The 16,912-nt window shown below is 38.7% G+C and overlaps 1 protein-coding gene across 2 annotated transcripts in view; it reads right to left on the minus strand.

Moving 5' to 3' along the window:
* RBM41 (RNA binding motif protein 41) overlaps positions 1-15,199 on the minus strand; it is a 57,975-nt gene extending 42,776 nt beyond the window's left edge. The window contains exons 1-5 of one of the 2 annotated variants that reach the window (XM_023734442.1): positions 15,167-15,195; positions 8,858-8,974; positions 7,774-7,966; positions 7,290-7,494; positions 4,975-5,046 (exon numbers count right to left, since the gene is read on the minus strand). In XM_023734442.1, the coding sequence (XP_023590210.1) occupies positions 4,975-5,046; positions 7,290-7,494; positions 7,774-7,966; positions 8,858-8,974; positions 15,167-15,174 (595 nt within the window). In that variant the 5' untranslated portion in view covers positions 15,175-15,195. Of the gene's footprint in view, positions 1-4,974; positions 5,047-7,289; positions 7,495-7,773; positions 7,967-8,857; positions 8,975-15,166 lie in introns of both variants that reach the window. The other variant, XM_004379745.2, reaches the window with a different exon arrangement.
* Positions 15,200-16,912: the final 1,713 nt, after the last annotated feature.

Here is a 16,912-nt window from a genome sequence, read left to right on the forward strand (position 1 = left end):
ACTGTTTAATGAGAAACTATTTGTTCTGTAATCCTTCACCTAAAGTACAATAAAAAAAAACTTAAAAGGAAAAATGGGAGATGAGATGTCCATAAGGGGTTTTGAAAAGTTCAGATGTATTCCTGGGAATCTAGAAGGTCACGTGCATTTGCATGCCTGAGAAAGACCTGAAAAGGCTCTAATCTCTCACTTCCTGCTGATCTTAAGGCTCTGTGCAAGCAGGAAGTAAAGTCTAAAGCAGCCTTATAAACTGCCTGCCAGAACACTGAAGGAGTTCTTTCTCTCTCTCTCTCTCACACACATGCCCCCCCCCCACACACACACCTCATCAGCAAAGGCTGGAAGATATTTTGGTCCAATCATTAGAGGACAACTTAATAGGTTTCAGCGGAACTTCCAGACTAAGACATACTAGGAAGAAAGGTCTAGTGATGTACTTCTGAAAATCAGCCAATGAAGATCCTATGGATCACAACAGTCTGAACTGTAGCCGATCATGGGGATGGCACAGGACTGAGCAGTGTTTTGTTCCAGTGTGCATAGGGTCTTCATGAGTCGGGCTCAACTCAACAGCAGGTAACAACAACAACATGCTAACCAAGCAGAAACTTCAGTGGCCACGCACACAAAAAGAAAACAGAATTTACATAATTAGTCTAGAAAAGACTAAACAAACAAACAGCAACAACAACAAACCCTGGGTGGTGGGGGGAGAAGACTGATTTCTAGAGTTGCCACATTATACTATTTAAAGTGTCCAATTTTCAACAAAAATTATGAGACATGCAAAAAACACAGGAAAGTATGGCGCATACACAGGAAAAAAAGCTATCAATAGAAACTGTACTGAGAAAGCACAGACCTTGTGCTTCCTAGACAAAAACTTAGTTATTTTAAGTTTTTCAAACAACCAAAGGAAACCATGTCTAAAGAACTAAAGAAAAGAGTGAGAATGATGTCTTAGCAAATAGAGAATAACAATAAAGTGTTAGGAATTATAAAAATAACAAAAAACAAATAGAAATTCTGGAGTTGAAAAGTACAACTTAAATGAAAAATTCACTAGAGACTCAAAGGAAGATCTGATCTGAAAGAAGAAAGAACCAGTGAACTTGAAGATAGGTCAATTGAGATTACCCAGTCTGCAGAGCAGAAAGAAAAAGGAATGAAGAAAAATTAACACAGCTTCATCATCCTGTGGGAGGATATGAAGAATACCAACTTATGTATAATGGGAGTCCCAGAAGAAGAAAGGGGCAGAAAGAATATTTGAAGAGTTAATGGCTGAAAGATTCCAAAATTTGATGAAAAACACTAGTCTACACATCAAAGAAGCTAAGTGGACTCCACATAGAATAAACTCAAAGCAATCCACACTTAGACATATAGCAGCCATACTGTCAAAAGCAAAAGTCAAAGAGAAAACCTTGACAACAACAAAAGGCAAGAGACTTATTACAGACAAGGGATCCTCAGTAAGATTAACAGTTGACTTTTCCTCAGAAACTATGGGGGCCAGAAGACAGTGTAATGACATATTCAAAGTGCCGAAAGAAAAAAAATTGCCAATTAAAATTTCTACATCCAGCAAAAAAGTACTTCAAAAATGAAGGAGAGAACCGATAGAGAATCTGGAGCAGGATGGCAACATGAGCATCTCCACATTCCTGTCTGCACAAATACACACACACACACACACACACACACACACACACACACAAGCAGAAACTGGTAGAAGCAACTTTGTCAGAATCAGGACTTCAAACTGGTTCTTCCCGGTTCAGTCACGGCCATGGAAGTGAAACTGGAACAGACCCAAGTGAACTGAAACAGAAACTGGAATGGGAAAAATTACAGGTCAATGCCCTGCTAGAAACCTAATCTCCCCCTTAGAAAACAAAGGCAGTGTATGTGTTGCACAGCAAGCAGATCTCTTGCCTGTCAGATTTTGAGCAGAACTGGAAATAGTGCTGCCCCGCTCAAAGATGGTGGCCAACCATGCCACTTTGAATGTGTGTCACTCTCCACAGTCCTACCAATAATCCAATCTCATGCATCAGGCTCCTGAAAGGGCTCACTACGCCTCTTCCGAGTCTCCCATTCCAGTGTTTTGACCTGCGATTTTTCCCATTCTGGTTACTGTTCCAGAGTACCCAAATTGTAAAAATTTGGGTCTGTTCTGGTTTCGCTTTGTTGGACATGACTGAACCAGTTCAAACCAGTTCAAAGCCCTAGTCAGAACTCTGGAAACTAGTCAAAGGGTTACAGCAACTAAGCAAATGCTGAATTAAGAAAAAGACAATGTCAAAACAGTAGGAAAGCTTCGGCTTTCTATGTACCATGCCCTAACCCCTCCCTGGCTTGCTGCTGTCCTAAAGCTATATCAGCCCATATTCCCAGAGAGGGATAATGGTCTCTGGCTCCACAGACATATAGAAAACATATAGCAAAATTGCAGACATAAATTTTACCTTATCAGTAATTACATTAAACATAATTAAATACATTAAATGTAAATAAATTAAACACTCCACTCAAAAAGCAAAGATTGGAAGAATGGACTAAAAAAAATAAAATAGGAATCAGAGTAGAGCTGGATTTTCATAATTTAAGTCTTCCTTTTTTTTCCTGGATTGTGAAGTTTGTTGGTCTTTTCAGAAAACCAACTTTTCGTTTCATTGATTTTCTTGTTTTTCTATTTTTTATTTCATTTATTTCCACACTAATCTTTATTTCCTTCCTTCAGCTTCATTTGGGTTGATTTGTTTTTCTTTTTGTAGTTTCTTAAGGTGAAAGGTTCAGTTATTGATTTGAGATCTTTCTTCTTTGTTAATATGGGAGTTTATAGTTATAAATATTCCACTAAGGAGTCCTGGTGGCACAGTGGTTAAGAGTTTGGCTGCTAACCAAAAGGTCAGCAGTTTGAATCCACCAGCTTCTCCCTGGAAACCCTGTGGGGCAGTTCTGCTCTGTCCTATAGGGTCATTATGAGTCAGAATCGACTCGACAGCAACGCATTTTTGGTTAAGCACTGCTTGCACTGCTTCTCATAAGTTTTGGTATGCTGTGTTTTTGTTTTAACATCTCAAAGTACTTTTCTAGCTCTCCCTGTGATTTCTTTTTGATTCACTGATTATTCAGAAGAGTGTTGTTTAATTTCCACATATTTGTAAATTTCCTAAATATCCTTCTGTTACTGCTTTCTAACTTCATTCCATTGTGAATAGAAGCGGTGGACATTCTTGTCTTATTCCCCATCTTAGAGAAGATTTCACTCTTTCACCATTAATTATGATGTTGAGTATTAACACACAGATATGGCTAATTGATTTCTGACAAAATGCAAAGGCAAGTAAATGGTGAAAGCATAATTTTTTCGGTAACTGGTACTGGAGCAATTGGGTATTCATACACAAAAAAGTGAAGCTTAACCTAAACCTCACATCTTATATAAAACGTCAAGTCAAAATGGATCACAGATCTCCGTGTAAAATGTACAACTATAAAACTTTTAAAAGGAAACAGGAAAAAATATTTTTCATGACCTGGTGTTAGGCAGAGTTCTTAGACATAACAACAAAGCACAATCCATAAAAAAAAAAGCTGATAATCTATATTTTATCAAAATTTAACACATTTGCTCTGTGAAAGACACTGTTCAAGAAAATGAAAAGACAAGCTACAGACTGAGAAAAATCACACATCTCACAAAGAGTTTTGTTTAGACTATATAAAGAAAACTCAAAATTCAACAGGAAGAAAATAAACAACCCAATTAAAAAACAGCAAAAGATTTGAACATACACTTCAGCAAAAAGGATATAAGGATGACAAGTAAGCACATGCAAAGATGTTCAACATCATTAGCCGTTAAGGAAAAGCAAATTAATACTACAATGAGATACCACTACACACCTACTGGAGTAACTAAAATAAATACCAACAATACCAAGTGATAACAAAGATGCAGAGCAACTGGGACTCTCATACACTGCTGATGGGAATGCAAAATGGTACAGCCACTTTGTAAAATGATTTGGCAGTTTCTTTTAAACATATACTTACCATACGACCCAGTAATCCCACTCCTAGGTATTTACCTTAGAGAAATAAAAACTTATGTCCACACAAAAACCTGTACAAGAATGTTTATAGCAGTATTATTCATAATCACCAAAACCTAGACCCAACCCAAATGCATTTCAATAGGTGAATAGATAAATAAACTTTGGTACACCCATACAATGGAATGCTACTCAGTAAAATAGATGAAATATCGATACACATAACAACTTGGGTGAATGGATGAATCTCAAAGATATTATGCTGAGTGAAAGAAGCCAGTCTCAAAGGTTACATATTGGACAATTCCATTTATATGACATTCTCTAAAAGACAAAATTACAGTGATGGAGAACAGATCAGTGGTTGCCAGGGATTATGGGTGGAAGCTGGAGGTAGTATGAGGGAGTTTTTTAAGGTGATGGAACTATTCTGATTGTGGTTGTGGTTACATGAATCTATACCTGATGTACAATTCACAGAATTCTACACCAAAAAATAAAAAAAAGAACCAGTTGATTTTATTGTAAGTTAATTTCAAAAATAAAATAAAATAGTAAATATTAAATTATTATCATAATCATTATCATCAATAGTTATACTTTTCTGAATAATAAAAATATTCAGAATTAGTTGTAAAATAGGACTTAAAATCATTAAGGTCAATTTAGATCTGGTACAATAATTTAAAGGTATAGAGAAAAAAATTAATAACACTAAATGTAAAAGCTTTACAACTCTTACTAACTCATATCTTTAATATTCTATATCAGGATAATATGCTCCCTCTGGATCATTTCCTATAAACATTGTCATCTACTGAATATGGAAATAAATAAGTGCTTAGCTTAGAAGTCTGGGATCCTAGGCTATATTCCTAAATCTAACACTATAAGAAAACTCTCAACTTGCCTTTTGTGCCTAATTTTATCTTCCTCTTCATTGAGGTCATGTACTTGTCTGCACTTGTCTTTTTGTGGTATGCTGTGAAGGTTTAAAGCAAGGAGTTTCAAAGACAGGAAACAGAACAGATTCATACACCTCCCCCCAAACACCAGGTACTGTTCTAAGTGATTTACATGTATTACCTGATTTATTCCTCATAACAGATCTATAATATAGCTACTATGAATATTCTCATTTTACAGATGAAGAAACTGAAACAGAGAAATAACTTGTCCAACACCTCATAGCTAGTATGTGGGGGAGCTGGGATTTTCCCAGGCAGTCAGCCTCCAGAGCCCATGCTCTTAATCAGTATGCTATCCTGTCTCTTGACAAAAGTCTATTCATTTGTTTATTCCTTCTTACTTCATTCATTCACTACTGCTCTTCCATGTTTATGGTCCTCTCTGTCTCAAATACTTCATTCATTCTCATGGCTTTCACTATAATCTAAGCATAGATGATTCCCAATTCTATATATCTAGCTCTGACCTCTCTACTGTGCTTTGGTGCTGCATTTCCAACTGTCTCCTCAATATCTGAATTTGATGATCCTGCCATTGCCACAAATTCAACATGTTGAAAATAAAAGTCATCATCTTTCCTCAAAATTTCCCCATAAATGCTTTCTTAATTTTGTCAACTGATAAGTCCCACGGCCTTGAAATATCTGAGTTATCTCTGACACATTCCTCTCCATTGACCCTCCTGGAGCCTTCATTCTCAGTTGAAAAGTTTTATCAATTCTTCCTTCGCAACCATAACTTTCTTTCCAGTTCTACTGCCATCATTCTAGTTCAGATCTTCATACCTAAATGACTGTAATACCTCCTATCCATCGTCTCTGCCTCCAGTTCTTTCTCTCTCTAATCCTACTTACTGGCCACCAGATTAATCATTTTAAAATACTGCTTTTATCACATTACTCCTGGCTCAAAAACCTTCAACCATATTCAAACAACTGACTAACTCAGTATAGGCCTAGCTTACCTAACAAAGAAAATTCACAGTCTTTTGCTCATTATAAGATCCTCCAATATTTGATTCTAACCTACCTTTCTAACCTTGTTTCCCACAACTCTCCCAAACACTCCATAGTGCTCATGCCATCCATTGTAATTGATGTCTTCCCTCCCCTTTCAAAAAAATGGGTAGTGTTAAAAGACCACTTAAATCTTACCTCCTCTAAGACTTCTTCAGCTACCAATACACAGTGGCATTTCCCTCCTCTGAACTCCTACAGTACTTAACAACTGTATCTAGCAATGTTACTAAATATTATATGTTTATCTCTCTAACCAGATTATAAATGGCACAAGGTCAGGAACCATTTCTTAAACTTCTGTGAATCTTCCACAGGGCCTAGCAAAACTTATCTGTTAAACCAATACTTTCTGGTTAAGACACAGAGTATTAATCTATATATTTTTTGCTAATTTATAGCTGAACCTAAAGACCTTTAGAATCTAGCCTGACCCACCTTCCCAGTGTCATCTCCTGTCATTCCCTGTCATGCCCTATATTCCTGCCATACTGAACTTTTCATTGTTCCCTAAACACACCAGATCCTTTCACAATTCTGTTCCTATTCACCACTATCTGTAAATGTCCTCTTGCCCTTATTTATCTGACAAATTCCTGTTGATCCTTCAAGACTCAGTACAAATGTCAACTCCTGACTCCCCCAACTACAATCATGCACCGCATAACGTCCGTTTGGGCAATGTCCAACCACATATACGTCCGTGGTCCCAAAAGGTTATAATAAGAGTTCAGAAATCCTGATCAGAAAATGGGACGCAGGGGATGTAACTGGACGTAGCGAACTCAACAGCTTCCGGCACGCAACACATGTACCTCGTGCCTCTTGTATACAAAGTGACTGCACTGCCAGGGGTATTTAACTCAAATTTTTAAAATAATAGGCTTTATGGCAGTCTGTTCTTAAGTACAAGTTGTCTGTAAATTGGACATTCCTAACCCAGGGACTGCCTGTAATATGATGTGAATGTTAAACCACGCATGACTGTATACTAAGATGTTCTATGTTCTGTGCTCCCTCAGCATTTTAAGTACATCTCTATAACAGAAATTTTCATGTTGTACTATGTCTATCTGTATACATATTTATCTCTCCCATGGGAATATAATTTCTTCAAGAGTAAAGATAGTTTCTTACTTGTCTTTCTCTATTCCCGTCACCAAGTCCTCATGTTTAATGCCCTGATGTTCAATCTTTCTCTCAGTGAAAGAACATATCAAAGTCAGTGGGGATCACATACCTTCGTAATAAAGAGCCTTAAGGAAGGAGTGACGATCAGCTCCCTGAAATAAAGACTTTTCTATTTCCATTTCTCGCCGGGTTAGCTGTTTGCTCTTTGCAAATCTCTGTGGCAGGCAAAGGATACGCTGACGCTCTGTGATCCTTTTTTCAATATCTTGAAGACGGTTCTGTATTGCTTCAGGGGTTGCCCTTAGTCTCGTCCTCTGAAACGAGAGAAATGGGATGGCATATATCATAGAGGACAGACCCTTGAAAGTGATTATCTGATACATCAAATAAGAAATAAGATGAATATCGGGGCCCAGAAATGAACATTTATAGAAGTCTTAGCTAAAAAGTCAAGAATAGCTTCTCTTTTACCAAGGCCCCTATCCTAGAAACCAAAGAAGATTCAGACACAGAGCTCAGTTTTGTGAGAACTAAAAAATGCAAAGGTTCTCAATGCCAAATGAAGAGTTCCTTCTCTTCACTGCCCTACTCACCTTTTCACCTGAAACATGGCTTTTCCAGATTAAGATTTCTGTTTCACTGAGCCCTAGTTCCCTGAGAGAAGCAGTTTCCTGGTCCTTCTCATGCAGAGTCTGGAACTGGGACAAAGTCATAGTCCCAGCTGCTTCTTTCCCAAAGGGCTTGTACATAGTACCAGGAGCAAAGCTCTCTTTCTTAGACACACATCTGCAAAACAAACAGGAGGAGAGTAAGAACATCTTGAGTTTACCAAAATTCACAGAAATGGGGGATCACTATTTAAGAGGCACAAGAAATTCATCAGCAATTTCTCTCTTATATCCTATTTCTAGGCTGAAGCACCACTGCAATGAAATGGAATAGTTCCCTCTAGGATTTATAAATGACTGAAATCCAGTTGCCGTCGAGTCGATTCCGACTCATAGCGACCCTACAGGGTTTCCAAGGAGTGGCTGGTGGATTTGAACTGCTGACCCTTTGGTTAGCAGCTAAGCTCTTAATCACTGCACCACCAGGGCTCCATAAATGACTGAATCGACAAATATTTATTAAGTACCTACTATGCATCAGACACTGTACTAAGTACTGAGAATTTAATAATAAAACAGAAAAAATTGTTTCTACTTTTGTAGAAGAGAGGCAAGTAAATAGGCAATGATAACATTGGGTTATAAGTACTATCTATGTCAGGGGAAATACAGGGTGCTGTAGGACATAGGGGAGCCCTGGTGGCACAGCAGTTAAGAGCTCAGCTGCTAACCAGAAGGTCAGCAGTTTGAATCTATCAGCTGTTCCTTGGAAACCCTTTGGGGCAGTTCTACTCTGTCCTAGAGGGTTGCTACGAGTCGGAATCAACTTGAGAGCAACAGGTTTGGTTTGGAGTTTGGCAGGACATAGGAAAGGTACTTAGCCCAGACTGAGTGGGTATGGAAGATCTCATAGAGGAAGAGACACAGAATCAAAATCCTGCCTAAAAAGTAGAAGTATGCCAAGCAAATGGGTTGAGACAGGAGTGTTTCACCCAGACTTTAAGAGGGGTCTGTCACCTGGAGGTGAACATCTATGATACTCTGCCTTGTTTGAAAAATCAATACCTACTCCTGAATAGAGACAGAGGTATCAAGTTGATGCTGAAGGAGGCTTTTCAGCTGCCTCTCCCCTTCTGTTTCCAATTCTTCCAGGACATGCTCATCACTCTTCACACAGCTATTTACCCTGGAATAAATATAAGAAAACAATACAGAAAGTAGAAGAAACAGTGAATCTGAAAATACATTCTTATGTATATTCTCTACCATTAGGGACCATATTTGTTCAAAGATACTTCTCCAACAGTTTGTTGCCCTTTATCATTCATTCCATAAGCATTTAGTAAATACCTAATACAAAACAGAAGAACATGAATAAAAACATTATTCTAAGTGAAAGAAGCCAGTATGTGAATTGTATCTCAATAAAGTTGTTTCGAAAAAGAAACAAAGCAGAGGAAAGCAAAACAAACATAGAAGGCACTGTGCTGTAGGTTCTGCTGGAAGTCAAAGATGTCTAGACATAGTCCCCATCTGCAAGAAGCTAACATATACACACAAACACACATATACGCACTGAGAGAGAGACAGAGAGAGAATAATACAAAGAAGCTAAGAAGCATACATCAAATTAGTAGGAGTTCACAGAAGAGATAATTGGGAGCTAGGGTGGTATAGACTTCAGAAAGGTAATTCTTAAACTAACATTTGAAGGATTAGGAGTGATAAAGGAAAGGAGAACAGGGAGAGCAAGTATGACAGAAATATGTTGTTGTTGTTAGGTGCCGTCCAGTCGGTTCCAACTCATAGCCACTCTATGCACCACAGAATGAAACACTGCCTGGTCCCGTGCCATCCCCATAATCATTGTTATGCTTGAGCCCATTATTGCAGCTACTGGGTCAATCCATCTCGTTGAGGGTCTTCCTCTTTCTCGCTGACCCTCTACCCTACCAAGCATGATGTCCTTCTCCAGAGACTGATCCCTCCTGACAACATGTCCAAAGTATGTAAGATGCAGTCTCGCCATCTTTGCTTCTAAGGAGAATTCTGGTTGTACTTCTTCCAAGACAGATTTGTTCATTCTTTTGGCAGTCCATGGTATATTCAATATTCTTCGCCAACACCATAATTCAAAGGCGTCAATTCTTCTTTGGTCTTCCTTATTCTTTGTCCAGCTTTCACATGTATATGATGTGACTGAAAATACCATGGCTTGGGTCAGGCACACCTTCGTCTTCAAGATGACATACTTGCCTTTTAACACTTTTAAAGAGGTCTTTTGCAGCAGATTGGCCCAATGCAATGCGCCTTTTGATTTCTTGGCTGCTGCTTCCATGGGTGTTGATTGTGGATCCAAGTAAAATGAAATCCTTGACAACTTCAATCTTTTCTCCGTTTATCATGATGTTGCTTATTGGTCCATTTGTGGGGATTTTTGTTTTCTTTATGTTGAGGTATAATCCATACTGAAGGCTGTGGTCTTTGATCTTTATCAGTAAGTGCTTCAAGTCCTCTTCACTTTCAGCAAGCAAGGTTGTGCTACCTGAATAACACAGGTTGTTAATGAGTCTTTCTTCAATCTTGATGCCCGTTCCTCTTCATATAGTCCAGCTTCTCGGATTATTTGCTCAGCATACAGACTGAATAGGTATGGTGAAAGGATACAACCCTGACGCACACCTTTTCTGACTTTAAACCACTCAGTATCCCCTTGTTCTGTTCAAACAACTGTCTCTTGATCTATGTACAGGTTCCTCATGAGCACAATTAAGTGTTCTGGAATTCCCATTCTTCACAATTTTATCCATAATTTGCTATAATCCACACAGTTGAATGCCTTTGCATAGTCAATAAAACACAAGTAAACATCTTTCTGGTATTCTCTGCTTTCAGCCAGGAATCCATCTGAGATCAGCAATGATATCCCTGGTTCTACATCCTCTTCTGAATCCAGCCTGAATTTCTGGCAGTTCCCTGTCGATATACTGCTGCAGTCACTTTTGAATGATCTTCAGCAAAATTTTATTTGTGTGTGATATTAATGATATTGTTCGATAATTTCTGCATTCAGTTGGATCACCTTTCTTGGGAATAGGCGTAACTATGGATCTCTTCCAGTTGGTTAGCCACGTAGTTGTCTTCCAGATTTCTTGGCATAGACAAGTGAGCACTTCCAGAGCTGCATCTGTTTGTTCAAACACCTCAATTGATATTCCGTCAATTCCTGGAGCCTTGTTTTTCACCAATGCCTTCAGTACAGCTTGGACTTCTTCCTTTGGTACTATCAATTCCTGATCATATGCTACCTCTTGAAATGGTTGAACATTGACCAGTTCTTTTTGGTATAATGACTCTGTGTGTTCCTTCCATCTTCTTTTGATGCTTCCTGCGTTGTTTAGTATTTTCCCCATAGAATCCTTCAGTATTGCAACTCGAGGCTTGAATTTTTTCTTCAGTTCTTTCAGCTTGAGAAATGCCTACGGTGTTCTTCACTTTTGGTGTTCTATCTCCAGCTCTTCGCACATGTCATTATAATACTTTACTTTGTCTTCTCGAGCCACCCTTTGATATCTTCTGTTCAGTTCTTTTACTTCATCATTTCTTCCTTTTGCTTTAGCTACTCAACGTTCAAGAGCAAGCTTCAGAGTCTCTTCTGACATCTATTTTGGTCTTTCTTTCTTGTCTTTTTAACGACCTCTTGCTTTCTTCATGTGTGATGTCCTTGATGTCATTCCACAACTTGTCTGGTCTTCAGTTAATGTTCAATGTGTCAAATATATTCTTGAGACGGTCTGTAAATTCAGGTGGGATATACTCAAGGACATACCTCAGCTTCAACTCAAACTTGCATATGAGCAATTGATGGTCTATTCCGCAGTCAGTCCCTGGCCTTGTTCTGACTGATGATATTGAGCTTTTCCATTGTCTCTTTGCACAGATGTAGTCAATTTGATTCCTGTGTATTCCATCTGGCGAGGTCCATGTGTATAGTTGCCATTTATGTTGGTGAAAAAAGGTATTTGCAATGAAGAAGTCGTTGGTGTTGCAAAATTCTATCATGCGATCTCCGGCATCGTTTCTACCACCAAGGTCCTATTTTCCAAATACCGATCTTTCTTCTTTGTTTCCAACTTTCACATTCCAATCACCAGTAATTACCTATGCATCCTGATTGCATGTTCGATCAATTTCAGACTGCAGAAGCTGGTAAAAATCTTCAATTTATTCATCTTTGGCCTTAGCAGTTCGTGCATAAATTTGAATAATAGTCTTTCTTATTAACTGGTCTTCCTTGTAGGCGTATGGATATTTTCCTATCACTGACAGTGTTGTACTTCAGGATAGATCTTGAAATGTTCTTTTTGATGATGAATGCAATGTCATTCCTCTTCAAGTTGTGATTCCCACCATATGATTGTCTGATTCAAAATGGCCAATACCAGTCCATTTCAGCTCACTTATGTCTAGGATACTGATGTTTATGTGTTCTATTTCGTTTCTGACGATTTCCAATTTTCCTAGATTCATACTTCGTACAGTCCACATTCCGATTATTGATGGATGTTTGCAGCTGTTTCTTCTCATTTTGAGTCATGCCAGAACAGCAAATGAAGGTCCCGAAACCGAAAGCTTGACTCCATCCACATCATTAAAGTCAACTCCACTTTGAGGAGGCAGCTCTTCCCCAGTCGTCTTTTCAGTGCCTTCCAACCTGGGGGGCTCATCTTCTGGCACTATATGAGACAATGTTTCGCTGATATTCATAAGGTTTTCACTGGCTAATTATTTTCAGAACTAGACTGCTGGGTCCTTCTTCCTAGTCTGTCTTAGTCTGGAAGCTCAGCTGAAACCTGTCCACCATGGGTGACCCTGCTGGTATCCGAATACCGGTGGCATAGCTTCCAGCATCACAGTAGCATGCAAGCCCTCACAGTACGACAAACTGACAGACACGTGGGGGACAGAAATATGTACTGGAGGATAATGAGCAGTTCAATTTAGCTGGCACTCATGTATGGCAGTACAGGAGGCAATCTTGGAGGGATGCCCTTAAATATACCAATTAAGGGGCCTGGACCTTGATCTATAGATATTAGAGAATAATTTATTTGGCAGTTTAGTGACATAGTGCAAGTGATGGTTTAGGAAGATGAATGTGGTTGTAATATGATATATGGATTAAAAGGGAAGAAACCAAATGAACTAGTTAGGAAATTATTGAAGTTTATGAGGTCTAAGGTGATGAATGTCCAGAATAGAACGGTAATAGTAGAAATGAAAAGGAAGGGTTAGATGACAGAGGCCTTTTGAAGGTAGGGATAAAGGAGAAGTCAAAGATAACTCCAAAATTACAAGCTGTGTAACAGAAAACAATGCTACCAATGATGGAAAAGAGGAAGCTCCAGATAGAATAGTTTGGTAAAGGAAAAGTCAGTATTGTTTTAGCCACATTGAGTCAACTACCTATTACAATTAAAACACTCACATGAAGTATCAGGAATATTTCAAAGATCTGTTAAATATGTACTGACAGCACACGTGGTATTGGCTAAAAGGAAGCTGAGAGATTGGAGAATTGTTGCTTAGATGAGAGTCTGAGGCCGAATATGGAAACCTAAAGGTCATCTGTGTTGACAGGATCTGGAGCTGTGAGAGCGGGATGAGATCTCTCAATAGAGTATATAAAGAAATGTGAAGAGGGTCATAAAATGTTATAACCTAGACACTACTGTGTAGAAATCCAGGTAATGCTAATATGAGCTAACTTACCCTAAATAAGTGGAAACTCTTATTAGAGTATAAAGAAATAGCAGGACCATTTAAGTATGCAGCAACAAATAACAAAAAACAAAAATGAGTTAACTCCGTAGAGAAAATACATGTATCTTCCTTATAAAATAGCCCTTTACTACCTGGGTTATGACGAAGCCTAGAAAAAGTATCCCCTATAACTATAAGCAAGATTTCCATGTTCTAAAGGACTTGGACCAATTTTGGGGAAATTTTTAAATATCTTTAGGCCCAGGGTTTTAAAAATTCCTCTTTAGGATCTTAATTTTTATTTAGTATTTAGCAAGTTCTTGCTAAGTTCAAAGTGGCTTTCATGTAAATAAACCATAGTTAAGACAGCAATCTCAAAAAGATGAATGTCAAAAAAAATGCTGAATGAGAAAATGCAGGTCATAGAAACATTCATACAATATGAGTCTATTTATATAAAGTTGAAAATGGACAAAACTAATAACATTTTGTTTAGGGATAATTTAACATATTAAAACTATTTTTTTTACAAGGGAATGATGAACACAAAATTCAGGACAGTGGTTACCTCAGGGGGAAGGGAGGGAGGAGAAGCAATCAGGGAGGGGCTTGCAAGGTACTGGTAATGCTCTGTTTCTTAAGCTTACAGTGGATATGAGTGTTTATTATTATTCTTTAAACTATACATATACACTATGTACATTATTTTTAATGTATGAGATGTTATAAATTTTTTAATAAATAATTCTTTTAAAGAAGGTTATTTTCAGGCAGGGAAAATCGGAAACAGTTTTTTTTTTTTTTTTTTTTTTAAGATGCAAGGAACTGACAGCAGGAAAGCATATCGTTATTTTAAACGCACTGCACTATTCCAGCGTAATTATTTTACTTGCAGAATGAATACAAAACTAATTTAATGAGGACCTTTTAAAAAGGCTGTGTGTGTCCTGTCAATAATTGTGAGGCTCAGGCTCTCACAACACTGACCATCTCGGTTAAATCGGCCATTTACTGCAGGACCAGTAGGGGGACTGCTCGCGGCAATGCTTTTGTTTTCCTATAATATATCAAACCGGTTTAGTGTTTGCCTTCTAAATTTGTAGAAACAAAGTATCACTTTCTTACTTTACAATTTAAAAGCGCTACGTGCTTTCGGGGTCCAAGCAAGTTTCCTCTAACACACAAACATTGCAAATAAATGCGTCCACACCGACCCACTTCGGAGGATGAGGCCAAGGTAGGGTGGGACAGGGAGGGGCTGGCCTGGCTATCTCCGGCGTAGGGTATCAGTCAGCCAAGACCCTTTTCCTGGGTGGGTCGTCAAAAACAGGAAGAAGCCACAGCATTCATCCAGCCCCCACGGCCAGCGACTTGGCCCGAATGCCGGTGCCGGGAGGGCATTCCTACGTAAACCCGTTTCGGCCCTTCCTGAACTTCGCCAGGCAGGCCTGTCTCGCCCATCTCCCCTCCTCCCTTTACCTTGGTTTAACCGCTCACAAGAAACCGCACCCCGAAAACGTGACAAATACAAAACAGAAAAGAATAAAACCCATTTTAAAAGTAAAAAGGTAGAACAGAGCTCCCCTCGCCACCTGCTCCTCAGACAAGCCCTTACCTCTTCATGTTTCCACAGGCCCCTATCTCTAACTTGGGTAAACAGGCCGCGGACTACTAGTCCCAGAACTCTGTGCGGCCGACTCTAAGGGGATTGTGGTGGAGCGTGGGAGTTTGGGAGTTGTAGTATCGCAGAGCTAAAGAACCGGAAAGAGAAACTAGGCGTTCAGTAACCAGTGTGTTGTAAATTGTTCAAATATTTCTCTTGAATTTCTCCTATGGGTTAAAGGTAAAACCTAGGATATCTAGCTCACAAACCTAGGAGTCACCTTTGACTTGTCTTTCTTGTCCAATCTCACTAAATCCTGGCTCCTCTCTACCTCGAATTTGTTTCTATTTATCTGACCTTCCAGTCTTGCCTCTAGTCCATCCTCTGCAGTATAGAGTGATCCGACACAAGTCTGACCACACCACTTCCACTAATGCTTGCCCTCTACCTTTAACAGAGGCTTCTAAGTTTTTTCAATTCAGGATCAGAAATCCATATGTATTCAGGCCCATGTATTGATACTTATGGAGAATCAAGAGAGAGGTATAGGGAAGTGGTTAAGAGCATGAGCTCTTAGTTTCCAGAAATAGAAATACAAATGTCCTTGTGTATCTGAAAAGATGTTCAATCTCAATAATAAATGAAATGAAAACGAAAAAATACAGTGACTACAAAATACTTGACAAGTACTCAAAACAGTCAAGGTTATCAAAAACAAGGAAAGTCTGAGAAACTATCAAAACCAAGAGGAGCCTAAGGAGACATGACAACTAAACGAAATGTGGTATCCTGGATAGGACCCAGGAATAGAAAAAGGACATTAGGGGAAAAAAAATGAGGAAATCTGAATAAACTATGGACTTTAGTTAATAATAATGTACCAGTACTAGTTGGAAACCCTGGTGGCATAGTGGTTAAGAGCTACAGCTGCTAACCAAAAGATCAGCAGTTCAAATCCACCAAGCGCTCCTTCTATGAGTTGGAATTGACTAGACAGCAACAGGTTTGGTTTTTTTAATATTGGTTACGTTGTGTCATCCGTATATCACAGGTTGTTAATAATAGGTCATCCTCCAATCCTGATGCCATGTTCTTCTTCATATAATTGTTTCTCAGGTTATTTGCTCAGATACAGATTGAATAAAACCAAAAAACTCATTGCCGTCAAGTTGATTCCGACTCATAGTGACCCTATAGGACAGAGTAGAACTGCCTCATAGGGTTTCCAAGGAGCGGCTGCTGGATTCAAAACAGAATAAGTATGGTGAAAGGATACAACCCTGACACACACTTTTCTTGATTTTAAACCACACAGTATCCCCTTGTTCTATTTGAATGACTGCCTTTTTGTGTGTGTAGGTTCCTCTTGGTCTACATACAGGTTCCTCGTGAGCACAGTTAAGTGTTTTGGAATTCCCATTCTTCATAATGTTATACATAATTTGTTATGATCCACACAGTCGAATGCCTTTGCAGTCAATAAAACACAGGTAAACATCTTTCTGGTATTCTCTGCTTTCAGCTAGGATCCATCTGACATCAGCAGTGATAACCCTCGTTCAGTGTCCTCTTCTGAATCTGGCTTGAATTTCTGGCAGTTCCCTGTTGATATACTGCTGCAACTACTTTTGAATGATCTTCAGCAAAATTTTACTTGTGTGTGATGTTAATGATATTGTTCGATAATTTCTGCATTCTGTTGGATCACTTTTCTTTGGAATGCGCACAAATATGGATCTCTTCTAGTCGGTTGGCCAG

The sequence above is a fragment of the Trichechus manatus genome, unplaced genomic scaffold, assembly GCF_000243295.1.
Source record: "Trichechus manatus latirostris isolate Lorelei unplaced genomic scaffold, TriManLat1.0 scaffold00068, whole genome shotgun sequence".
NCBI lineage: Eukaryota > Metazoa > Chordata > Mammalia > Sirenia > Trichechidae > Trichechus > Trichechus manatus.